Raw genomic sequence first — 26,787 nt, 5'->3', positions numbered from 1 at the left:
GGTCAATGTTTTGCACATGGGCCTATAAGCCCATAGAACCGCTGGTACACGCAGGTCCCAGTTAGTTCGCTTCACATGGTGGACCACGTTCAGTGCTTTGCGTACTTTGTCAAAAGCTTCTGTGTGAATATGCTTCTGCATTCTTGGTCTTACCATACTTCCTGGTTGTCATCCATGTCGTTGCCTTGCCCATTCTTGCTCGCTGATCATGTTTCCTACCGTGCAGATGGTGTGCCTTCATGCAGGTTGCGCACCATACACATGTACCCATTTGGACAGGTGGGCACGCGAGCTGTTTCATCCATCATACTTGGCTTTCATCCACATCTAAGGCTTCCCAAATCATAGGCACATCATCCTTCTACATTCACACCAGTCCTCAAAATTCTGTTGGTACGTATCCCACCAGTTTGCAGGCGTAGTGTGCGGTACCCATTTTAGAGCATCGAACCGCTACTGTTTCGGCACTTCTCTTTCAAATTTGTTCAGGAAATCATCCACCTCTCTCAACCCGTCATACATAGGCAGGTCTCTTACCTCTATTGCCACGTAGCGCACTGACCAAGTGTCATCATGTTATATTTGAGTGTGGTTACCTCGTGTAACTGGTTATGCCATCGTTCTATTTCCTCGTCCAAATTTGATGTGTAGGAGCTTTCACGCTCCCACGAGAGTCTACCATCCGCTATTGGATTCACCCAGTTCTGCTCCCACATAGTTATCTTGTAAATATAGTCTAGATCATCGTCGCTATCATAGTCGTGCATTGGTTCTGTGTACCGCGATACTTCCGTAGGGTCTAAAGGTACCACTACATGTAGTGACTTTTTCTCAAAAATCATCTTGCATTTCTTTAGATTTATCACTCCATTCATGTTAGTGGCTCAATCTATTCCTAGTAGCACGAGATAGGGATTGTTTTCATCAACAATCTTTATCACTTTGAAATCTGCAAGCGCACTCGCACCTTCGATATCTAATGTTATTCCCTGCAATCTTCCCATAGGTAGGATCTTTTGCTGGTTCGCCATTCGCAATTGAATAGGAGACCATTGTAGCGCAGGCCTGCCCATGCACTCCCATGTCTGCTTTGGCAGGACGTTCACGTCCGATCCTAGATCCAAAATCACTTGATCCATTTCATATTCCCCGATCTGTGTGGTCAATCTCATCTCTCTTCCTATTCATGTTGTGTGCTTCCCAAGCTTCTAGACTGTGCGCAGTTCTCCTGGCGTTGTCCCACCACATCTAGTTATGAGTTCTTGTAGCGCCTTCACAGCCTTGTTGTCATGTAGCAGCTTCATGCATGTCTCAAAAAAGGTAGTGAGCATTGATGGGCCCATTTCCGGTTCCATTTTGTCTTTACTACTTGAAGTGGAGGCTTCCGCGAAGCTCTTCTTAGCTTCCATGAATGTCTCATTAGCATGCTCCAAATCAAATTCTGGTTCCTTTGTGGGAGCCTTGTGAACCCAGGCACTTTCTTCGGGCTGCTTTCCCTTGTCATCCCCCATCATAATGCTGCTTCGGAGCATGATATTTACATTCGAGTCTTCCTCACGCAGCTCAGACCTCATCATTTGCAGGTTCTAAGTTAGGGGAGGTTGGAGTGTTCCCTTATCCCGCAGCCTCGCTATCAGTGTGGGACAATCCTCTGTTTCATGATCAAACTGGGTACAATATAAGCATGATGGTCTCGTCGGATTTGTACAATCGCGGGCATAATGCCCCTGTCCTCCGCAATTGTAACATATTAGTTGTCTACATCCTCTTCCTAGTCCCATTCCACCTCGACCTCGTCCGCGCCCATGAAATACAGTGCGCGCCATCTCTGCATTTTGATTGAGGGCTCGTGTTTTGGTCTGAACTCTGTAGGTAGGAGTCCAATCCATCATCAGTTTATAAATTCTACAGGTGCGCTCATTGTGGCCTACTGACCTGCATAAATTACAGAACAATTGTTGGGAACTCTGCGTATACTTCTGTAATAGATGGCAGTTATATGTAGCATGATTCCCTCCTATTTGACAAATCGTGCACCATAATGCAGGTGCTGCGCTCGGTCCTACTTGTGCCTCTGGTCTCAATGGCATTAGTCCTCCTCCTACCAGGTAGTTCGTGAAGACTAGACAATGGTCCTTGTCATATCCCTGGCCCTTGCACTTTACGCACCATACCTCCTCGCGCGTTTCTGGGCGAGATGTCTTGTCTTGTTTCAAACTTGCATCTCAAGACACAAGTTTTTTAACTGCGCATGGAGGGGCTTGCGCTTCCTAGTGCAAGGACCCGACAGGGGGCTCGACTGATAAGGAGAGGATGCGGAGCACGCCCTTTTTTTGACTTATTTGAGAGGGGCCACCCAATAAGTAAATTGAACCTTTAGGTGCTCGACCATAAGGTCCGTCAGGGGCTCGACTGTTAAGGATGCGTAAGCAGGCTCGACTGTTGGATCTGTTGAACTCCCAGGTTAGGATCTTGTATCGGGGTCTCGTGTAGTGTCATTGCGATCTCCAAGGCCTCGCTTGAGTGGATAGCTTCTGTTGTGACAGCGTGTTCCTTAGATGCGGTGTTAGCGATGCTACAAACCATGCACAGTGTTGCCCATCCATCAAGGTCATGTTGGCTTCACGAATCATACCCTTCAGTCTCTGATCTAGCTCCCAGGGGGTCTCACCTGGAAGCATCTCGATTTCCTTAAATCCGATGATGGAACGTGTCTCTGATTTTGGCCTACTAAATTCCCTGTTTAGCGTAGCTTGGATATCCGTGATCCCTATGTTCAGATTGTCATTGGAGTGCTTAATGTACCAAGTCAGTGCACGATCCTGCAAAGCACTGACCAGCATTGCTTTCTTTATATTGTCATCCGTGACTCCCTGCACTTCCCATACAGCCCTTACCATGAACTAAAACTGGTCTGAATCTTCATTCCCTACTCCTTTGAACACCCGCAATTTTATCGTGCTTGCCATATTGAATTGTGGTGGTGATGGAGGTGGTGTGGGCGAAGAGGGGGGTGAAGATGGTGAAATTGGTGGTGGTGTAGGTGGAATTGGTATGCACGGAATTCACTGCTTTATCAAATTGAACGCACTTCTTGGTGAGACCTTTGCGAGCTCTTCCTCGCTTTCTCATGGAGGTGAAATCAAGGGGCTAGTTTCTAGTTCTGCGCTACCTTCATTTCTGTATATCCTCCCACTTTGCATAGCCCCAAACATCAATTTATTCGGATAACCCACTTTTCACACAGTCACATTTTAATCCAAGTGTTCAAATATTTAACGTACTTACCTCACGGTCCTTTGAGGAAGCATCATTCTTTGTCACTATATTTGACTGAAGTATCTACCGCGAACTCGGTGATAAATCCCCCTATAATTTGATCGAGCTAGTGATCCACATCACGCACGATCTTATCTTCTGATGCTTCCAATCTGCACACCAACTTTGGAGTCCACACAATAGGTTCGTCGAGCCTACACCTTCCTTGACTGTCTGCTAGCTTCGCAATCCACTCATACAACTCAGAGGGGAAGGATCCAAAGAAAATTTCGTGGATTTCCTATATGAGTAGCAATCTAACCACTCTTCCTTCAAAAATTGTGGGTTCTTGTTTTCCTACGTCATGAACTCGTGAATCTTCCTATCCAACCACTCTTCAATTCCTTTCTTTGTCGGATTCCAGTGATACGACATTAGACATCTCTTATGGAGATCCCGGTCTCGGCAAAGGAACCATTTCTTGGCTTATTGGGTCCTAACCCAGGTTTGGAGTTAATGTAGCCAAACAAATCCTGGTACTATTGGCCCTTTTGGCAACTGTTTGCGGAACACGGACTGAGGTCTCACTCGAAGTAGTATGGGAGGGTACTAGAACCAGGTTTCCACACCCTGGAGATGTCTGACGAGTTCAAGTGGTTTGCGGTTTGACCCTATGCGCAAGTCGCTACGCGCCCTTTCCCTTACCTCACAACCTGATATACTGCCTTCATAGAACCCTACTAAGGGGCTGAACGTTGCGCTCTATGTTATTACCCAAGACCTCAATGGCATTCCAATGTTAGTTAATTAACTTTGCCTACTTGATTGCTTTAAGTATACTTAACAATATAAACCATTCATATGGGTGCGTGCAGTAAATAAACAATATATTTGCAAATCATATCAAACATACATTAAACCAAGAACAAATACATATAATTATGATAAAACTTCTCTTTATTAATTCCTTCCTTGGTTACAGACTCGACTCTGCCATGCGCACTCAGCTGCACGGGCCCATGCACTCAGCTGTGGACTACTAGGCCTCTGCGCACTCAGCTACAGAGCCTTCTCCTAGTCTACCACCCAAAGACACACTTTACAACTGTGACTCAATCACTTAGACTTGTTACTCTTCTTTACTCTTCCTCTATCTTTTAAACTTAGAGCCTCACTCTATTTATACAATCCCATGGTCCGCAGACCATGGGTAGGTCTATCCAACCGACATTACATTACAAAAATAGGGCAGACAACCCTGTGACTCTATTGTACTTTCACGCCCCATGCCCACAATTCACGGAGCTTTACAACAAAATTTGGTCAAAACTTGGGGTTTGAGCCCCAAAACATGCCTTGGGGGGATTCCATGCCCAACATGGTTTTGGGCATGATGGTTTTCTTCCCATGGTATTTTGTAGATCCAGTCAAGGGAACTACTGTTATTTTCTAATCCAGGGTTAATGGATTAGGGTTTGTGAATGCTTCAGCATGTATATATATGTATTGTAACATTGAAACGAATATAATGAAAATCAATCTGGTAGTCCTGATTTTGGGATCCAGGGGAAAATCTCTGTGTATATTTGTTTTATGTTTTATGTTCTCCCCATTGTTTATTTTCTATTTTAAGAATTCGTTTGTAGGTCATTTTTTTACATGGTTAAAACCTACAAGTAGATCCTTCTTCATCTAAAGGAGAGGCTCTAGTTGAGGATTTTAACATACCAATAAAGGAAGCTATTACAAGGAAGAGGAAGCCAAGATGGCTTCGTGACACACTAAAGGAAGCCCATGAAGCAGTGGTGAAACCCAAGTGGTTAGTGAGGGAGAGAATACCACCAGAGAGGTTGGGTGGATTTGTGGAAGATTTTGTGGAGACATAGCCAACTAGTTGTGAGGAGGTCACCAGTGAACAAATATGGAGGGATTCCATGGTGGAGTAATATGCCTCCATCATGAAGAATGTTGTTTGGGAGGTAGTGCTAAGACTTGAGGGGAAGTCATTGGTGAATTTTATATGGCTCTACAAGATCAAACATGTTGCAGATAGAAGCGTGGATAATTTCAAAGCTCGTTTTGTGGTGTGTGGGTTCTAACAAGTAGAGGGAGTTGACTATGAGGATACCTTTGTGCCAGTTGCTCGTTACACTTCCATTAGGGCAACCATATCTACACGACTGAGATGAGTTGGAGGATTCACCAGATGGATGTGAAGACCTGCTTTCTTAATGGTGTTATATAGGAGTAGGTGTACATTGAGCAACCATAGGGTTGTGAGGTGCATGGGAGGGAATCTCATGTGTGTAGGCTTAAGAAAGCCTTGTATGGACTGAAGCATGCACCAAGGACATGGTATGAGATGATAAATGCTTACTTAAAGAGTGATGTTGATCCGAACCTCTATTTCATTATGGTTGGTTATGATCCACTAATTCTACTTTTTTATGTGGATGACTTGTTTATTACAGGAGAGGACAAACTCATCCAACAGTGCAAGAGAGATCTTACTTCATAGTTTGACATGACCAATATGGGATTGATGCATTAAATTTTGGGGTTGGAGGTTTGACAAGGGGATGGACATATATTCATTATCTAAGGATGATAAGAAGGTGATATCTTGAGGAGATTTCATATGGAGGGATGTGGGCCTATGACTACTCCTATGATCACCAACTAGAAGTAGTTTCATACTTTGGATTTCAAGTTGGTGAACTCCCCCTTGTATCATCAACTGATTGGTTCATTGATGTATCTGTTTAACACTAGATTGGATATTTGTTTTACAATCAACACATTGAGTTATTTTATGATGGAGCCAAGAGAGTGCACTGGGTGGCTATGAAACATATATTGAGGGACCTGAAGGGAATAATGGACTATGGTCTAGACTATGTCAGGAGAGATGGAGTTAGATTACTTGGTTGAATAGACTCAGAATGGGATGGCAGTTACAGTGACAGGGAGAGTACTTTCGGGTGTTGTTTCTCGTTGGGCTCAACAGTTGATCCAGACTTATGTAGGAACACAAAAAAATATAGAAATACCCATATAAATAGAGATGCAATAGAAACAAAACTTCATTTCATTAATATCGAAGAATTGAAATATGCTTACATACAAAAATAAAAATAAACTAGCTCGGGCGATGGTAGCTTATCTCTGAGGAGATGTGGCGGCCACATGCCTCTCAACTATGTTATAATGAGGCTCAAAGGCCTATTTATTATTGAGAAAAAATGGAAAACCCTAAACATAAAAAAACCTAACCCTAGGAGATGAAGCACCAAAATTGTGGGCCCCGTTTGGGTAAATTGGTACATCAACTTCTAAGGGTTGTAACTTTGGCATACAATCTCTGTTTGGCTATCATAATACCTCGTTTTGAAGATCTCAAAGAGGAGGCTAAAAACAAAGGATTAACCTAGTCAGGGACTTTTTTGGTCTCTCCATTTTCCCTAAAAACATCTTTTAATCCCTAAAATCAACTCCGAAACTTTAGACACGAAAAAATGCCAAAAATAGTAAGTTGTGCTATAATTAAGGAAAATTAAAAGAAACAATAGTGGGGGTCCAAGTGGAATAGGTGGGTGGCCACAAATATCCACCTAGATCAGTCCTACCCCCTTAATAAGAAATGTTCCCCATTGTGTTGAGTGCCTCCATGAGATGGGTAAACTTCTGTTGAACTTGGTCCCTAGTGAGCCACTTGCCTTGGTGTAGGAGTTGGCCAACTTTGACAACCCGATACAATTGGATCTTTTGCTGGCAAGTGTTCTTGATCTGCGTGTCCATGGTCTGATCAGTTTTGGCATGTTCCATGCAGTATGGGTTTAACTCTGTTGGTGTGAGCTGTTCTGCAATGTCTGATGTGTCCAGTAATGGTGGAAAGTATGTTCGAAGGCGGTTCACATTGAACACTGGGTGCAAGTCAAGGAATGGTGGAATACCGAGCTCGAAAGAATTTTCCCCTACAACCTTAGTGATGGTGTAAGGCCCATATCGGAGTGGGTGAAGCTTGCGGTGGGGCCCAACGAGGCACTCCTTCTGCAAATGTAACCAAACTTTGTCGCCCACCTAGAACTTGTGTGGCACCCGACGCTAATCATGACACTACTTGTACTTAGCATTGGCTATGTCCAATATGTCATGGACTTGCTATTGGATGTGTTGAATGTGCTCAATCAGGTTGTTAGCCCTATCAGCTTCGAACTGGACATGAGCCAAATCTACCTGAGTAGCTGCAAATGGTATGGCCACATCAATGGGACATAGTGGATGGAATCCCAACCCACCTGAAAGGGGTTGTGGCCAGTTGAGCTATGGAGAGCTTTGTTGTAGCTATGTTGGACATAGGGGAGGCTTTCATCCCATGTGCATGGATGCTTCGAGTTGTACATACGTAGAATGTGTATGATCATCTTGTTGACGACCTCTGTTTGGCCATCAGTTTGGGGGTGGAAAGTTGTGGACTTAGTGAGCTTGGTATCCAACATCAACCAGAGACTTGACCAAAATGTACTTAGGAACATGTTGTCCTGATCTGAGATAATGGACTATGGGATCCCAAAATGTACCCACACTCATTCAAAGAAGAGCTTAGTAGTGGCTTCTGTTGTGATACTCTTCTTGCAAGCTGCCAAAATGGCCATCTTAGAGAATCTATCGATGACCACGAAAATGTAGTCATTGCCATGCTTAGTAGAAGGAAGGCCCGACATGTAATCCATGGAGATGGATTCCCAAGGTTAACTAGGAGTAGGTAGAGGAGTATATAGGCCTTGCTTCTTGATGGTAGGTTTGGCAATGACACATACAGTGTAGGATCTGATGTAGTTCCCAACATCCTATTGAAGGTTCATCCAATAAAAATACTTCTGCATCACTGCCACTGTTTTTTCTACCCTAAAATGTCCAACGACCCGACTATGGTGCACCTCCCAAATCATCTTGGAAAACTGGCTTGAAGGAACACATATGTGTCCTAGGTGGCATAACAATGCATCCTTGAGGTGAAATTTTGGAACTTTCTTACCTTCCAGGAGTGTGTGGTATGTGCTGATGAATTCTGGATCACTCTTGTAAAGATGCAGCCATCCCATATTCTCGTGCCCACAAGAGTCGAGAACAGTGGTGAGTGCCATGATCGGTGGTCGGTTGAGGCAGTCTACAACATTGTTGGTGTTGGTCCTCTTATACTTAATGTTCAAATGGAACTGTTGCAGGTATGTGGACCATTTATGATGGCGATCATTTTGCAACTTCCCTTGTGTCTGTATGAATTGCAGGGGTCTGTGGTCTATTTGGATGATTGTTTCCTTCCCCATAATGTAATGCTTCCATTTTCAGCATGCCTGCACATTAGAAAACATATATTTTTTATAGGTGGGATATTTTTGGACTGTGTATGAAAGTGTCTCACTGTGATATGCCACTAGATGCCCTTGCTGAGTAAGAACTACATCAATAGCATAGTCAGAGGCATCTGTCTCGATCTCAAATGGTTGTTGCATGTCTAGTAATTTGAGCACTGGTGCAGAGCAGAGGAAATGCTTCAACCCAGAAAAATCCTTATGTTGGCATTCATACCAAAAGAAATTTTCTTTCACTCCACCCTTGGTGACTTGACTTAAAGGCAAAGTGATATGAGAGAACCCAAACACGAACCTGCGATAGAAATTAGCAAGACCCAAAAGGTTGTGGAGCCCTAATAGAGTGGCTAGGGCTAGCCAATCCCGCATGAATTATATCTTGTTTGGGTCCACATGCACACCCTTCTCATCAATGATGTATCCTAGATATTGAACCCGAGTCATGCCAAAAGTGCATTTCTCCAAATTAGCACACATCTCGTGTTTTTGTAGAGTTTGAAGGATTTATTGAATATGGTCGAGGTGTTCTTCCCAACTCTAGCTGAAGATCAAGATGTCATCTAAATACACCACCACAAATGCATTGGTGAAGGGTCACAAGATGTCGTCCATCAATCTCATGAAGGTTGCAGGGGCATTTTTCAACCCAAAAGGCATGACCAACCATTCGAAAAGGCCTTCCTTGGATTTCAAGGTAGTCTTCCAAACATCGGAGGGTTTGATAGGCGCCTGGTAATAATTGGACTTCAAGTCAATATTGTTGAAATATTTGACCCCCTCGAGCTGGTACAGAAGGTCATCAATCCATGGGATTTGGTACTTATTCTGGACAGTGATCTTTCTCAATGCCCGATAGTCAATACAAAGTCTCCAGGTCTTGTCCTTCTTTTGTACCAATAAAATTAGGCTCCCATAGGGTGATGAGCTTGGCCTAATGTGCCCTTTCTACAAAAACTCTTGAATCTGCCTCTTGATCTCATCATTCTCTATAAAAAAGTGTCAATAGATCGGTCCATTATGTAGTGGTGTCCCCTCGGTCATATCGATGGAGTGTTTGACTTGACAGTGTAGAGGAACCCTTGTAGGTGAGGTGAAAATGTCCCTGTACTCCTCCATACTCCTCCACAACCTTGTCCATCTGTTGCTGCTAGGCGGAGGAGCCCTGTCTGGAAGTCATGGCCACAACCTTCTTCTTTCCCTTAGGGAAAATCATAAGGAAAACAAATTTACTGGTTTGGGAAATGATCTTACTGCATTGCTTTACAATGATAAAAGAGATGGCAATAGGCGGGGCTACCTTCGGTATCCTATACAACTTATCACCCAAAGTAATAATCACATAGCAAGGTCTATACTCATATAAAACATGTCACTTCCACGAGTATGGTTGTCCTAATAATACATAACGAACTTCAAGAGGAGAAACATCACACAATATCTCATCTGTGAAGGGCTTGATGCTATAGGGAAGGCGACATTGTTGGCTGATGCAAATATCTCATCCTAGGTGAAGCCACCTGATGGTGTAAAATTGAGAATGTGTTGTAGTTGGTAGGCCCCACTGCTTCACGACCTCTACTGAAATGAGGTTCTTTGGCTCCTGCTGTCGACAATGAACTACAACGGAGAACTCTTCACCCACATTTGTGAGTGGAAGAGGTGTTCCCCCTCCTCTGGATCTTCAGGCTCATTCTTCTGGATCTTAGAGGTGGCCAAGGTGACACTAGCTTCTGCATCAATGATCTAATTCCCTTTGTCATTCCCCTTGTCGGGTTCCAACTCAGAGTTGGACCATGCGTCTGATTCAGAAGCCTTCAACTCAACCACTAGTGACTACTTGGCCCGACACTCACTTGTGTTGTGAGTGGAGCTCTTATGGTACTCACACCATTTTACCGTGTCCTTCTTTGTCTTCATGGTGTTGTTCTTTTCTTGTGGCTTCGGTCGTTGTCTCGAGATGGCCTACCTTGGCTTTGTCATTTTCTCTATGGTTTGGGGGAACCTTTTCCTTGCTTTAGATTCGCAGATCCAAAGTATTGCTTCTTCTGTTTAAACGTCTGCTCAATCTTGACAGCGTATCGGTACGCCGTGCTGAGTGAGGAGATGTCGAGGAACTCTATCTCATTCTGGATGTGCTTGTGTAGACAATCGTGGTACTTGAGTACCAAAGGCCACTCAGAATCCTTGATACCCAACTTCATGCAACATTCCCCCTTTGGCGAAATTAAGGGGTTTCTAAATTTTTAGTGGGCAAATATTTTGTATCATAGCACATTTTTACAAATCACCTCAAATAGCCCACCTTATTTTAAGGGAGAGGGTAAAAAAGGTAAATTTAGCCCTTGAAACTAGGAGTTACAACCTTCCATTCGCCCATTTTCAAGAATAGGTTTTATTTAAGTGAATCCTATGGGTCAAATACCATATTTATAAAAGAGGTATGGTAAATTAATAAAAATATAAATAAATGAGAGGTATGGTAAATAAATAAAACATTTTTTATATTTACTCCATAAGTCACCTTATATACATGCAAGGGTGTAAACAAATAAAAGTATAAGTGGAGGTATGGTAAATAAATAAAACGTCTTTTTATACTTACTCAAAAGGTATAGTAAATAAATAAAAATATAAATAAACTAGACGTATGGTAAATAAATAAAACCTCTTTTTATATTTAGTCCATAACCCTCGTTCTATTTATGAAGGCTCAAGAAAGAGGTTTTATTTAAGTGAATCCTATGGGCCAAATACCATATTTGTAAAATAGGTATGGTAAATTAATAAAAATATAAATAAACAAGAGGTATGGTAAACAAATAAAACATTTCTTTATATTTACTCCATAAGTCACCTTATATTTACGAACACTCAAAAAATGCGTTATATTTAGGTGAAACCTATGGGCAAAATACTATGGGACAAATACCATGGACTAGATTGTTATTAATACCATGCAAAAAAATATTATTAACCCTAATATTAGTATTAATAAAAATAAAAATGGCACATGGTATTGACCCATGGTATTCACCAAAATGGCACATGGTATTGACCCATGGTATTCACCTGGAATGTAGCCTATTTAAATGGGGAATTAAACCAGCATAGATCCATCTTTACTCTGGATCTACTAACCCCCGAGAGGTATCAAATATCATGATATGAAAACTAGCATAAAGTGAAAAAATATTTGATCCCTCTTGGGGCTTGGTGGATTTAATGTATGTTAAACATTTTAGGTTGGTTAAAATAAAAAATAAAATAAAATTCAACTATTAATTTTATTAATTTTTATAAATTACTAATAGTAATTTTTAAGCTCCAGGTTTATGATAACCCATGGTATTCATGTGAGAATAGAATATTTAAAGGGGGAATTCTATCATCTTAGATCCATCTTAATTCTGGGTCTATCAAGTGCTCAGAGGGATAAATAGATTTCATCCCCCTAGGAGTGGTAGATGTGGAGTTAAGATGGATATAGGTTGGTTTTTATGATAATGAAGATATTAAATAGACTTAGGAAATTATATTGTAAAAACATCTTAAGGTGAATGGTTAAAGCATAGACAATGGACAAGTATATTTGTATACTTCTGTTTTAAACTTAAACAAATCCAGGGCTAAAAGGAATGGATTGATTGCACTAGTCATCCTTCTATAACTTTCCAACATATGCTGGAGTAAAAAGATTGTAATTTGGGTAATTTTTCTAATTGCAAACAGGAACATACTTGTGTATTGGCAGGGTGGTTACGAGGTCCCTAGAAGTGATGAATTTGAATTTTTCTTGGTTTTATATATAGTATTAGATTTTTTCTCATGCTTTCTGTGAATGACACGGGTGAATTTTATCCTACACCCACTAGGTTATCGATATGTAATTTCAGTAATTTTGATTTCAAAAGATATTTTAAAGAAATGCAATGATTTCATTTGTGTATTCAATAAACACAATATTCTAATGGAATTCTGGATTTGTGGTTTACCTATATAGATTCCATGGAGAAGTGTTAGTGGTGTGACATCAATTGTCCTCAAGCAGAGGCTTTAGTTTTACTCTTTTTGGAAGCAAATACTTTCTTCCAACATTTTTGAGTTCCATGAAAAATTTGAAAGTCCTAATAGTATTCAATTATGGGTTCAAAAGAGACATAGTATTCAATTATGGGTTAAAGAGATCCACACTGAATGATCTATCGGCCTTATCTTCACTTAGTTTAAGACTATTCACTTGGAGAGCCTGCATGTGCCCCCACTTCAAGAGCATAGTAAAGTCATGTAGAACTTAGAGAAGCTATCTTTAAGCTTTTAGTGAAGAATGGAAAAATGTCTGGGTTCAATAACAACCAGTCGAGCATTAAGCTTCCAATAATGCTAGATTTTAACCTGGAGCACTTTTGTGATTTGGAGGAGATGCCCCCTCGTATTTGTGACACATCTTTAGTTGTGAATTAGACTATTACTAACTGTCATTTCCTTCGAAAGTTACCTGATGACTTGGAGAACCTCAACTCTTTAAGAATGTTAAGGAAGGAAAGAAAGTACATTATGCTAAGTTCTCTTATGCTTTTCAAGTTTTTCTTCGATTTCTACAACATTTCAGGTAGGAAAGTACATTCTGTTAATGAAAAATTGTCTTGATAGAAAGGCCCAATTTCAAATTCTAATGCTTTCAAAAAGCATTGTATAACTGTAATGTTTCTAAAAGGAAAGCATATTTTTTCAATTTAAGTATCATGATCCCATATTCCAACTTATTTTTCAGTAACCCATTAGGCTTTGTAGCTTTGAATAAATCCATATCTTTTGATAAGATCCTCTTCCAAATTAGAACGCAGTTTCCTTTTGGCAATAACCACATACAATGTCTTGATTTCGTTATTGAGAAAATAGAGGTTGTGAAACAAGCTTGTGCCATACAAGGACTTGATTCATTGATTATGTATCAATTATGGCTCTTGATGTAATAATGTCTTGATTTTGTTGCTTGAAAATAGAGGTTACGCTTTACTATTTCACAGAATTTCTTACAATCTTTCCATAAGTATTGATTTGTAATCTTAGTCATTGAGGGATGACAGTAATGACAAAGGTAATATTCAATGGTTTGAAGTTACCCTCTTACTAAATATCTAAATATATCACCACAATTTAACTGTTAGTTAAAGGAGTTGTATTTGATTTGTAAACAATTCATTGCTTGATTTATAGATTTTGATTTTTTCCCTTTTTTATTTTTTTCTTAGATTTGGAATGAGATATCTTCCCATATTTGGGTTCCCTAGTTTCCCCGCCATAGCTATGAGGTTTAGATGCTATCATTAAATATTCTCAGAACGTTACAACTTTTCTAGTAAGTGTGCTTTAAAACATTGTTGTTGCTTTTCCATGGTGTTAATGCAAATAAGCACTACAACTAGTGCCATTATTTAGATTAAGTGCCAAAATCTAGGTGGTCTTGTAATGATGGAGTGATTGTTTTCTAGCTACTAAGGCCATATGCATTTTTATCTCTTATGTTGTCCTGAGATATTCAAATTCAGAATAAGAATTGAGGTCTCGTTTCCACTGTAGATTGCAGTCAGTTTCTTGAACATAATATATAGTAGATTATATTTTACTAATCAATTGTGGATGTGATCCCTCGCAGGAAAGGAAATTCAAAGTGACTTTGATTTCACATTGATTTGTCAAAACATCCACATAGGAAAGGAGATTCAAAGTGACATTGATTTCACACTGATTTGTCAAAATGGAGGCAAGAGAAAAGGAAACTTTGTATTCAACAATGCTCTTAATTTCATATGTACATGCATAGACATATTAGTAGAAAATATTGAAGGGTTGCCTAAGTAATATTTTCCATTCCACTACATTCTTTACAGCTTGTAAATAAATAACTAGGAACAATTCATTACACTACTTGTTATTCTTTATTAATTTGTGGTTAAGATTTTGATATTGAATTGGCTAAGATTTTTCTTCCTTCTGCAAAATTGTGTGTTCTATAATGCTTCTTTTCCATTCACTATGTATAGCATATAAAGTGTGTCTAATGGAGTAGGAAGATTGGAAAGTCTTGTGATCCTTGAACTATGTTACAAGGCAGAAACCCAACAGGGCAGGGTAGGTGCATCCCCACAAAGGGGTCACAAATACCAAAGTTGGTATTGGCTAGTGCCTTGAGCTAGAAAATTTCCTTTACCCTTGTATTAACAGTGAATCTGGAGAGGATTCTAATATTATCTTTATAAGATTTATATCAGTTAAGATTGATGAATAAAATTCATGAGACATGAGCTAGGATGTCCTTGCAAGGTGGTTGTTGATTATTGGAAGCTATGATGGCCATTATGTCAAGCTAGGTGGTCGCACTCCCTTGATCGTGAGCACGATTGTGATCAAGATGGAAGACTTCATAGTCTAGATTGATTGTTTAGCGGTGATAATTAGTGGGCTCATTCACAAAATCTTCTATTTCACTAATCCTTTTTATAGAGTTGTCAAATTCAATTTCCAAAGGTTTTAATTACACTATAGAGTTGAGTTCTGAGAGAGTTGTGATTCATAGTGTTAAGTATAGCAGCTATGACACTTGAATGAAGACAAGCATAGTAGATGTATCAGACTCTATTATAAGCTTACCTGCATATTATAAGGGACTTGGTTGGCTTTCTTATAATTTTATAAACAAGTTCCATGTCGTGGAAATGTGAAAAAAATAGTGATATTGCCACCATGTGGCTCTTCTCATATATGGTTTTATAATTTTTCAAAAAATTCTCTAAGAGTTCACAATGCTAAGATTCACTAGGACCTTACAAAGTTTTATTATTTAGTGAAAGACTCGCTAAGATCTTACAAGATTTTATAATTGAGTAAAATATTTGCCATGCCTGGTGAGAGATTCGCCAAAAAATTATATATACATATTATATTATTGATAAAATTGCCTTCCATTTTTCCTATATACCATGGAGATTCGCCCATTTATTATACATATAAATTTAGGGGGGGTTCTTAAAATTTTCCCTAATTTGTAAACTCTAACACATCTTGGTCCCTTCCCTATCGTAGTGTGGTCCACTATATGTATTTATATTCATAGCTCCCGACAAGTTAATATTGTTCCTTGATGGTGTCTCAGAAAGAATTCCAAGTGGGTGTTGTTGAAAACAATGAGGATTCCCTCTCATCCTTTTGTTCATAGTAGGTTTCCTACCAATCCTTGACATGTGGGGCGGCTTTGTGAAGTGAAAAAGTAATATTTTCTCGATTGGAAAAGTCATGAACTAAAAAATATCCTTCCAACAGATTTAACCATTTATCTACGGTGTCTGCATCTATCTGGCCATCAAATATGGGAATATCAAAGCTAACTTGTACCTTAAAATGAGTGGCACCTCCAGAGTGGTTGCTGGATGAAGATGTGTCACCTGTGGGTAGCCATCGAAGGATCTGGACAAAGTTATCCATCATCGTGTTCCTCTGTTGCTTGAGGGCTTCCTCAAGCAGTATTTTGAAAGGATCTCCTGCCCCCTCATCTTCCTTTTCTTTTGCCATGGGAGGTCGTTGGGTTTTGCAAGGCTAGTCTTGCAAAGGTTCAACCAGATTGAGCCCTAACTCCTTATACCCTGACCTCGTTGGGGATATGCAAAGAAAAACACAGAAAGAGAACACTGCTATGATACCACTAATATGGAATTATGCATGAACGCAAAAAAAATACATAAATACCCATATACATAGAGATGCAGTAGAAATAAAACTTCATTTCATTAAATATCAAAGAACTGAAATATGCTTACTTATAGAAATAAAAATAAACTAGCTCGACCGATGGTAGCTTATCTCTAAGAAGGAATGTGTTTGTTACATCCTCTCAACTATGTTACAATGAGGTTCATAGGCCTATTTACTATTGAGAAACAATGGAAAACTCTAAACATCCAAAAACCTAACCCTAGGAGATGAAGCACCAAAACTGTGAGTTATGTTTGGGTAAATTGGTACATCAACTTCCCAGGGTCATAACTTTGGCATACAATCTCCGTTTGGCTATCATAACACCCCATTTTGAAGATGTCGAAGAGAAGGCCAAAAAAATGGTTAAACCAATTTAAAACTTTTTCGGTATCTTTTTTTGCTCTAAAAACGTCTTTTAATCCCTCAAAATGGCTCTAGACGTTTAGGACCCGAAAACTGCCAAAAATAGTAAGTTGTGCTACAATTAAGGAAAATGTAAAGAAACAATGATGGGGGTCCAAGTGGAATAGGCAGGTGGCCACCAATATCCACCTGGATCAACAATTGTGTCATGGTTTAGTAGGAAACAATGGTCAATGACATTGAGCAGTGCAAAGGCAGAGTATATGGTAGCTAGTTAGGTAAATTGTGAGGCATTTTGGCTTCACAAGATGCTATTTGGTTTATTTGGTCAGAGGATGAGACCAAATTTGATATATTGTGATAATCAGAGTTATATGAAACTCTCTTAGAATCTAGTGTTCCATGACTAATCAAAGCATATTGAGATTAGATACCAATTCATCAGAGACTGGGTTTAGAGGGGAGCTGTGAAGCTTAAGTATATATCCACTAATGAACATTTAACATACATTCTCACCAAGTCATTTCCAAGGAGAAAGCATGTATTCTTTATAGAAAAGATTGGAGTGGTGTGAAACACCTTCCTTGGTAAGAGGGAGTGTAGAAAATGAGGGTACCAAGGAGGTGTTTCCTAGGCATTTATCCTTTTGGCCTAGGGAGAAACTTAAAAACCTTTATGTCTAAATGACATTATGTGTTTTATTGATGTCAAGGAGCTAAGTTACTTTTTATGGGAGATGTACCTTGTACTTTAATTTATTAAAATCACATGTGTTTTAAAAGTGACTTTATGTGAAAAGTACATAATACACTTTATATTATCAAAGTGACTTTTATGTTTTAAAATTCACTTTATGAGAGAAAAAATTCACATGGTACAAAACATTAAAAGTACTAGGAGGCTTATTAATTGAGGGGGACCACATGAGGGAGGGGGTCAAGTGGGAGCTTGATCTCATGCATTGATCTCATGGGCTGATATTTAATCTCAACCCTTGATTTCAAGGGTTAGGGTTATCTTCCCTAAAAGAAGACAAAATGGGATAAGGAAGTTATTCTCTCATTATCATTCTCATGCGAGCTATCGAGGAGAAGGAGAGCAAGCTTGAAGGGAGGAAAAAAATTGTTGAGCATAAGGAGGAGGGTTCGAACTTCAGAGAGTATACAAGCACAAATTTCCAGCATAAATCTTAGTCATGAATTTCCATATTTACGCTCCAGGAGTTCAACCTAGTTTGTTGAAGTATTTATTCTGAGTTATGGGCCGAAATTTACACTAGGTATCAACAAATTTCCAGGTCGAGATTTGTGGTTCTGTTCAAGCTAAGTTCAGGCCCAAAATTCAATAGGAACATGGGCCAAGAATGATGGGAAAGCAAGCCCAAAATATTTCAGACTATTAGCAAATTTTCTGAGGACACTTCAATGCAAAATTATAGATATTCTAGTCAAAGCCTAAGGCATGGGTTTCTAGAAGAAAGTTTTGCTATATCATGCTAAAAAGTTGTAGTTGTGGAAGAGAGTACAAGCACAAAATTTGAGGCTAAGTATCAGTCAAAGTTAATGATTGTGTGGAGGCTTTATTTCTTTGTATTATCACAATGACATCAACAAACAAAAATAATGGAGATAAGTTCACTTTTCTCTACTATAAAAATTCCTCTAAGAAGCAAATAAAATCATCCCTTAAGAATTAATTTCCCCTTGTGGGTTTTTCTAAGGTCATTAGACCAAAATTATTATCTCTATTTTCTCAGTGTGTGTGCTTGCAATAATTCTTTTATTAGTTGTTGACAAGTAAAAGAGTAAAGTAACTTTTTGTTTCAAGTCAAATGTAAAAATAATTTGTATATCAGTGATATTTTTATAATGAGTTTTTGAAATTAAACCATGCAAAAACTTGAAATTGGGTTGGGCTAAAACATAACATAATTTTCTACAATATCTACCACAAATATTCACCACATAAGTTTTAAAAATAATGACAAAATTCAAAAATAAAATAAATTTCAATACATTAGTATTACTTTTTATTTCAAGATTTAAAAAAATACATGTAGGAATAGATTTATTGATTTAGATTCATATGTTTTATCTAAAAAATTTGAAACACACAAGAAATTAATCTAACTATAAAAAATGTATTGATATTTAGTATAAAGCGTGTGTAGATAGAGAGGAAATTAAATTTTAACATATAAAAAAATATTGATATTTTATTGATATTTATTACAAGTTGATAGGAAAATTTTCAAATGCCCAATAACATTAACTTGGAAGATGTTAATATATTATAATAATTTTATGGGGTATTTCGTAATAATAGAGATGTGTATTGGATTAGCTGGATTGGATGAAAATCTTTTTTATTGCAACAATTTTTTCCATGGGGTATTTCGTAATAATAGAGATGTGTATTGGATTAGCTGGATTGGATGAAAATCTTTTTTATTGCAACAATTTTTTCCACTTCCTCTACTTTAGGTTGGTTTATCTTATATCAAATTTTTTGCTTTTGGAAGATACCATAAAATTTTGAGGTATCTATTTTAATATAGCTGTTAGTTGAGGTTAGAATGAGAACATTTAACCAGATCTTTTGAGATTTCTCTAAAATCATAGTTATTTGTTATAGTTTTGAAGGTTTTTTTCCCATATTTTCTGACGTGATTTGTCTAGGTATTTGTATAGAAAACAATACAAAACGACAAAACTAAAATTGGTATAAAAGGTCAATGAGGATTTTCACTTTTTGAAATCCATAATTATCTGGTATAGCTTTGAAGGTTTTTCTCACATATTTTCTAATGTAATTTGTCCAGATATTTTTGTAGAAAACAAACCAGAGTGACAAACTAAAACTGGCATAAAAGGTCAACGAGGATTTTCACACACATGTTTTGAGTGGAGGGAAGCAATTCCTACCTTGAATAATTGTCTTCTCCTCTTGTTATACAACTATCCTATACATTTGAAGGCAGAGCATAGAATTTCTACAAACTGACTCCCATTAGAGCATACAGGTGACATACGACGGTTATGTAATATCTATTGACTCCTAACTTATGGTCGTCCATCATCTACAAGAATCCCATTCATACAAAATAGGAAAATGATATAACACACTTCTATGTAGCTATGCACCTGGACTGCCCACTAAACAATTATTCTATTTCTATAATCATGTAATTAGTGCGCATCTCAAACCTTGATAATGGCGCAATCATTGAAACCCTTACAATGGCACCATGGCGCAGCGACTGAAACACTGACAATGGTGAAATGGCACAACCATATAAAGAAGCACAAATCAACCTCGCTCAAATATCTAGTCACGGAATTAACATAGATTAAATCAAAACACCATAAAATTAATGCACCTCTTGAAACCTAAAATAACACACACTTGAAACCTTCACCATGGGAATAAACACACTCAAATCAACTAATTGAAATACCTAATTTTGCACTATCAATTACCTAACATTAGAATGAGATGCTAGCAAAATAAATAAGGATCAAGAAAATAAAAACCAATTTAATTATGGAAAACATAAAAGGTTACAGTTTAAAAATCTAGCACAACCATGACAATAGACATTTCATAACCCCTAAGCCAAGTTTCATAAGTGAGGAGGGTAGATGTTACATTAGTAGGACAACTCACATATGTTTGAGGAGGAAAAATGTTTCATAATCGAGGATTGTAAAAGTTTCAGGGTATTGATAACCCTTAGCCATGTTACATAACCTTTAGCCATGTTAGTGCAGGACAATAATAAGACAACCACGTTTCATAAATCATTTTTTAATAAATTAAAGCCATGAAAAAACCTAAGAAACTAAAAAATGATTCACAAACCTTCAAACCATTTTTTAATAAATTAAAGCCATGAAAAAGCCTAAGAAACTAAAAAATTATTCACAAACCTTAAATCTATTTTTTAATAAATTAAGACCATGAAAAAGCGGAAGAAACTAAAAAATGATTCACAAACCTTCAATATTGTCCATTAGATCATGTATATAATAAATATAGACTATTCATAATTTAAAATTTTGAAATTCATACACTTTAATTTTAGAACAAGCTTATTTCATAAAAATTTAAAATAAATAATAATTTAATTAGATTTCATGGTTTTTTAATTTTTGACAATATGAAATATATTGTGAAGTTTTTTTTTTCTTTTCCTATTATAACTTAATGTTTACCAATCATTTAAATAATTTTATGTTTACCAATCATTTAAATAATTTTTTATATAACTATGTTAAAATTATCTATTTTTTTTTTTAATTATAAATTTTTTAAAATTATTTCATGAAATATGGGATATATATATATATATATGAAAATCATGACGAAAAGACATTATTCAATAACGACAAAATACATTTGGAACATGGAAAGATGAGGACAAAAATGCATATTATGCAATGCAATTGAAATACAAAATACATTTGGAAATACCTAGGCAAGCTCAGTTCCACAAGAATTTAACGAAAAAGTCGTCTGTGTCCCACCGGTGACAAGACGTCCTTGTAACGACGGGAATGCAGAGTAGCACTACAGTGGGGAGTGTTAAAATTACATAAACTTCAACTAATCGATTCTGAGTTCTCCGCTGTGATGTTTATTCGCTCATGCTTAAAAATCGGCTATTATTCGCTTGCATCGTTGAGTTCATTCCCCATACAGTCGAATGTATACAACCGACTCTTAAGTTTTAACTCCTCTCTCATGGTTTCACAAGAAAGAGTTCTTATTGTTTCATGGACAGCGCTGATTACAACCGATTATTGGCTTGGCCTCTAAGTTTATCCTGGTCTGTGAGAGGAGGTCTAGTAGCTGCCTTCTGGCTTGATTTGTTTAATCCGTTTGCATATCCCATTTCCATTGATTCATTCTCCTCAAGCTGATCATCTGAAGGAGTACTTTTGCTTCCCCAGTCTCTGTAGATGGCATACAGTATCAGCTGCAGTGCTCCCAGAAAACATCCGAACCCATTGGGAACCTGTAGTTAACAACGACAAGAGACCCTCTTATCAGTCAAGTTGTTAGATTTTGCGAATCATAGTCATTAATAGATTTTTGGAATATTTTGGAATTTGATGTAATTGTTAAATTCTTAAATCATAAAATTATCATAGTTATCAATATTCTGAAATTTGATAAATAAATATGTCAAAACTATTAAACTCAAACTAATTCTAAATATTCCCAAAATCCACAAAACAATTAAATTCAACTCATAAAAACAAAAATATCTTTAATGAATACTCACAGCAATGAATGGATCGTGGCCAAGAAGGCCATAGATGAACCACGATGTCCCGCAGAGGAAAACGAAAAGAGAAAGGAAGAATGGCATGTACTCCACACTTCTTGTCTTTATCACCAGTCTCTGCAACGTTTATTTTGTTTAGTGGATCAATACCCAGAATTGGTACAAACTAATTGGAATTCGTATATGAACAAATTTGCTAGAAGAGAGGTCGTGTCATATGATGGCAAATACGTTAGAACATGTTCAATAAAAAACAGAATATCTGTAATAAAGCCTGTATTAATACTGCCATGGATATCTGTAAGTTGACCGGATATGTTCAATAAAAAATAGAATGCCGGGAATAAAGCCCGTATTAATCCTCCCATTGATATCTGTCGACACACAGTACGTTCATTCATGTTGCAAGCAGTTCACGAGCATGCAGCAGACCCGTGATCCTATGGTACCCATTGTTCAGATGGCAAATAATATAGCTGAACTTAATTTTATATTTTTGGAACCCTAAGTTTATCTTTATTGCCAATTCCCTAATATTTAATTTGATTGACATGGGCACTCTCAAATGACCTAATTCATGTCCATCCTATTGGGAGTGAATTTAATGAGATATTTTTGGAATAGGATGGATACCTGACTCTGATCTGGCAATCAAAATTTTTGAAATATGATGTCTTGACTTCAATCCTATTAGTCTAAATGGACAATCAAAATTTTTGAAATATGATGTCTTGACTTCACTCCTATTAGTCTGAATGGAAAATCAAAATAAGGATGTTTAGCAAATATTAAGTACATTGTAATAATTTATATTTCTTATTATCTTATCTATTGAATATCATTCTATTCTTATTCAATGAACATGATGCAAAGGCAAGGAGTCCATCTCCTATTAGTCTCAATGAAAAATCAAAATAAGGATGTTTAGCAAATATTAAGTACCTTGTAGTAATTTATATTTCTTATTATCTTATTTATTGAATATCATTCTATTTTATTCAATGAACGTGATGCAAAGGCAAGGAGTCCATCTTTATCTGAACTTAGGTTGATTACAGATTCTGAAAATATCTTAAAATTTAAGAGCCAGTAAAAATTCTAATTCTAATTCTAATAACATCCTATTCTAGAATATTCCAAAAATAATCATAAGCATAAAGATGCCATTCATTTATGCAGAACCTTTTTTATATTGATGGAGCCGGGTATGGAAACTCATTTCTTTGTCACACTAGGTAAGATCCGTCGAAGTTTTATGCAAATGCACACTTCTTTATGATTTAAAAATCCGAGGGAAAGTTTGCATGTCCTAAAGTATTATCCATTTCAAAATTTAATAGATCTGGAAGTTCGCATGCCCTAAACTTTTATCCATTTCAAAATTTAATAGATTTGGGAATACCATGTATTTAAGCTGGTGTTATTTTTCTGATGGTAAGAAAACAAATAATATAAGACATTACCCAACTAAATCTTAAAAATTTTCTAGCAGAATAATTTAACATGGTAAATTACGTTTGGGTTTTAGATCACTTACCATTGCAGACAAGGGAGAGGCATACATGCAAATGGAAAATATAGTCGCAGCTAACCCACAGAAGAGCTTTCTGATACTTCCATGCAGTGCAAATAAAGATACCAGAGCGATTATTGCGAAGGTCACAACAACCACCATGAAGAGACTAAAGATCTTGGTCTGCAACACATCCATATTCCAATTAATATCCCCACTAGAACCAATTGCCAATTAATATCCCCACTAGAACCCATTAGAATCTAAGAGCTAAAATGGTTAGACTAAAGATCTTGGTCTGCAACACATCCATATTCCAATTAATATCCCCACTAGAACCAATTGCCAATTAATATCCCCACTAGAACCCATTAGAATCTAAGAGCTAAAATGGTTTTTTTTTTTTCCCTGTCTGAAGTAAAGGAAAAATGAACGAAGGGATTTAGAATTATCGAAGAATCAGAGGATATGAAATAATGCATTAATACAACTATGTTGGCAACAATGGTATTATCTACCTATTCATACCTTGATTTTCTTTGGAGCGTAAAAAAGGAACATGAAAACGTACACCAACTCGATGGCAGCCCCGGTGCCATTGATAGTGCTCACAAGAAGGTTGTGAGGCGAGATGAAGGGCAGTCCATACCACGCAGAAAGCAGACAGTTCATGAGAGTAGATACGTATGGCACACCGGAGAACTGCTCAGTGGATTTATTCTTGATAATTCTAGAGAATGTGATTCTGGAAAAGTGATTAATAGAAACATTAGGTTGATATATAAATTAAAAAAAGACATGTATGAAATTATAACTTGAACTAGCTACCATAATCTCTAACCAGGGAGAAGATATTCGATACTCACATCGGTGACAAGAAGAGGAACAACGCAGTCACATTACCTGTTTTAGAGGAAAAAAAAAAGGGTAAGGCCTCATTCATATATATATATACCGAAAAAGATGCAGAAAGCTATCCTTTCAAACCTACACTGCTCCTGGCTCAGTCATAACAAACGCAAAGGAATAACAGACAGTAAACTATGCTGATGCCCTCCATATGGATCTAAATCTAATCACTGGGCGCAACCCTTTTTTTTCCATGATTGAATATAATTATTAATGTAGACAGACAGTAAAGTATGCTGATGCCCTCCATATGGACCTAAATCTAATCACTGGGCGCAACTTTTCTTTTTCCATGGTTGAAAATAATTATCAATGTAGATAGCCTAGGAGGCAGCTTAACAGGGATAGTGGTGTTATAAAGTAGGATGTAAATCGAGAGATTTAATGAAATTTTAGATTAAGTTAATAAAGTAAATAAATTAATATTTAAGTAATACTAAAAAATTAGTCTCAACCAGGTTAAGCAGAGTATATAAAATTCATTCAAATTTTACTCTCTTTTATTTTAAAATATTGATATTATTATATTTGTAATACTATTAGATACTATTATATTTGTAATATTATTAGATTTACAAATCTAAAGTAAATTGGAGAAATTGACAACCGTAAGTCGTCATGTATGAGGCTTATATGGGATAGATCCCAACCCTACCGTTACCACTATAACTTTAAGCATAAAAATTCCAACTACTACTATCTCAAATAGGCTACTTTAAATATAAAAAATTCCAACTACTACAACCCCAGATAGACTAGGTGAATTCCAACTAATTCCAATCATTACCACCGTTAAGTGAATTTCAACCATTACTACTATAACCAGAAAAATTACTACTATAACCCAACTATAACCAGAAAAGTTACTACTATAACCCAAACATAGTAATGCTACCATCATGGCTACTAACAAATAATAAATTTAAACCTTAAATCATATGCTCCAAACAATTCTTAATCCAAATAATTCTTAATCAAGTCGATTGCCCTGAAGCTAATGGCTTTTCATCTCAATCATCTTAACTCGAATCTATTCAACACTATTAAGCAAAGGATACAAAATTCCAATCAAATTTTACTCTTTTTCACCTTAAAATATTATCAGATTTGCAAATCTATTGGCTTTCCATGTTAATTTATTTATAGTTTTTATAGTTTTTTTCATAGTATCTTATTAGTTTTACACATTCAACACACCTACAGAGACTGAAGATCTTGAAAACCTTCCTTCTCTCTGCGCAACGAAAAAGGATTCGTTCTTCAAATGATTAGAAATTCAAACTATCCACACCCACACCTTTAGAGCAATATAACCATACAATTCCTGATATGAAATGATTAGAAATTCAAACTATCCACACCCGCACCTTTAGAGCATGATAACCATATAATCCCTTGATATAAGTTCAATTCTTGATCAGTATCTATAAACTTCATAACCACATAATCCATTTGAAATGTTTGAGTATTTATGATCAGAATCTATAAACTTCATAACCACAAGCTCAGCATCTATAAACTTCAAAAGCACATAATCCATTGAAATATTTGAGTATTTATGATCCGTGCCTATAAACTCCATGGATTTTTTTTTATATACAAACTGATATGATGTAAATCAACAACTCACCAAAGATGCCGAATATGAAATGCAGAAAATTGGCCATGTTAGTCTCTAAGCTATTGCTCCGACTGTTACAACAATAGATGACGGTAAGAACAAATATGTGCAGCAAACTTGACGAGGCAGGGAAATATGGAGGAGCTTTCCTTCACTCCAGAAACTCATACACTGAATCCGGGGTGGGTTGAGAAATATAAGGAGCATTGCTCTTGTGTGAGAAGGTGATTGGTAAATGTTGCCAGTTAAATTCTCTTTTTAAAGTTTTGACCTTATCCATTAGGTAAAACACCTCAGGGAGAGCACAGAAAGTTTTGCCTACCTACCTAATCCAAATCCTCATTTTCGTCGTTTAACACCCTGCTACACTGCAGGTTGGTCCATTTGCATCCAAAGTGAACCCACGTTATCGCATGACGCGATATGGATGAGATTAGATCTCGCGTTCGATTCCACTTGCTTTCAATCGCCTGCATTCCGTTTCCCAATATTTTATCGTTTACCGAGCAAAAATTTAATGTGTATTTATGCAAGCATTGATGAACGCCCCCGTCAGCCACAGAATTATGTCAACAGCGTAATCGACAACTATGTGTATGTGTTTCCATGGTAAGTCCCCACCGACAGCTGTTGCAGACCTGCAGACAAGTTACAGAATGGCGACAAATTCATGTTATTATTTTAAGAATATACCGGAAGTAGTGC

At 37.3% G+C, this 26,787-nt stretch overlaps 1 protein-coding gene across 2 annotated transcripts; it reads right to left on the bottom strand.

Moving 5' to 3' along the window:
• Positions 1–21,146: 21,146 nt before the first annotated feature.
• Positions 21,147–26,291, bottom strand: LOC149220999 (bidirectional sugar transporter SWEET1-like). 2 transcript variants are annotated; one of them, XM_089384979.1, is made up of 6 exons: positions 26,092–26,291; positions 24,419–24,455; positions 24,081–24,297; positions 23,577–23,735; positions 22,037–22,156; positions 21,147–21,766 (listed from the first exon to the last, which is right to left on the bottom strand). In XM_089384979.1, the coding sequence occupies exons 1-6, from the start codon at positions 26,126–26,128 to the stop codon at positions 21,539–21,541; spliced, it is 798 nt and encodes a 265-aa protein (XP_089241105.1). In that variant the 5' UTR covers positions 26,129–26,291; the 3' UTR covers positions 21,147–21,538. The 2 variants fall into 2 exon arrangements, with proteins under 2 accessions (XP_089241105.1, XP_089241106.1); XM_089384980.1 differs by lacking the exon at positions 26,092–26,291 and adding an exon at positions 24,544–24,647.
• Positions 26,292–26,787: the final 496 nt, after the last annotated feature.

The sequence above is a fragment of the Pinus tabuliformis genome, chromosome Q (assembly GCF_031772625.1).
Source record: "Pinus tabuliformis cultivar Carrire ecotype Pingquan chromosome Q, CPIR1, whole genome shotgun sequence".
In the NCBI taxonomy this organism is placed as follows: domain Eukaryota; kingdom Viridiplantae; phylum Streptophyta; class Pinopsida; order Pinales; family Pinaceae; genus Pinus; species Pinus tabuliformis.
This window is presented reverse-complemented; position numbering and strand designations above follow the sequence as displayed.

Excerpts from the sequence above, each read along its gene's own strand:
- LOC149220999 (XM_089384979.1), bottom strand. The coding sequence starts at position 26,128 with ATGGCCAATTTTCTGCATTTCATATTCGGCATCTTTG. Across the intron at positions 24,456-26,091 it reads TTTCATATTCGGCATCTTTG|GTAATGTGACTGCGTTGTTC; the intron begins GTGAGTTGTTGA and ends CCTCTAAAACAG. Across the intron at positions 21,767-22,036 it reads GCCACGATCCATTCATTGCT|GTTCCCAATGGGTTCGGATG; the intron begins GTGAGTATTCAT and ends TGTTAACTACAG.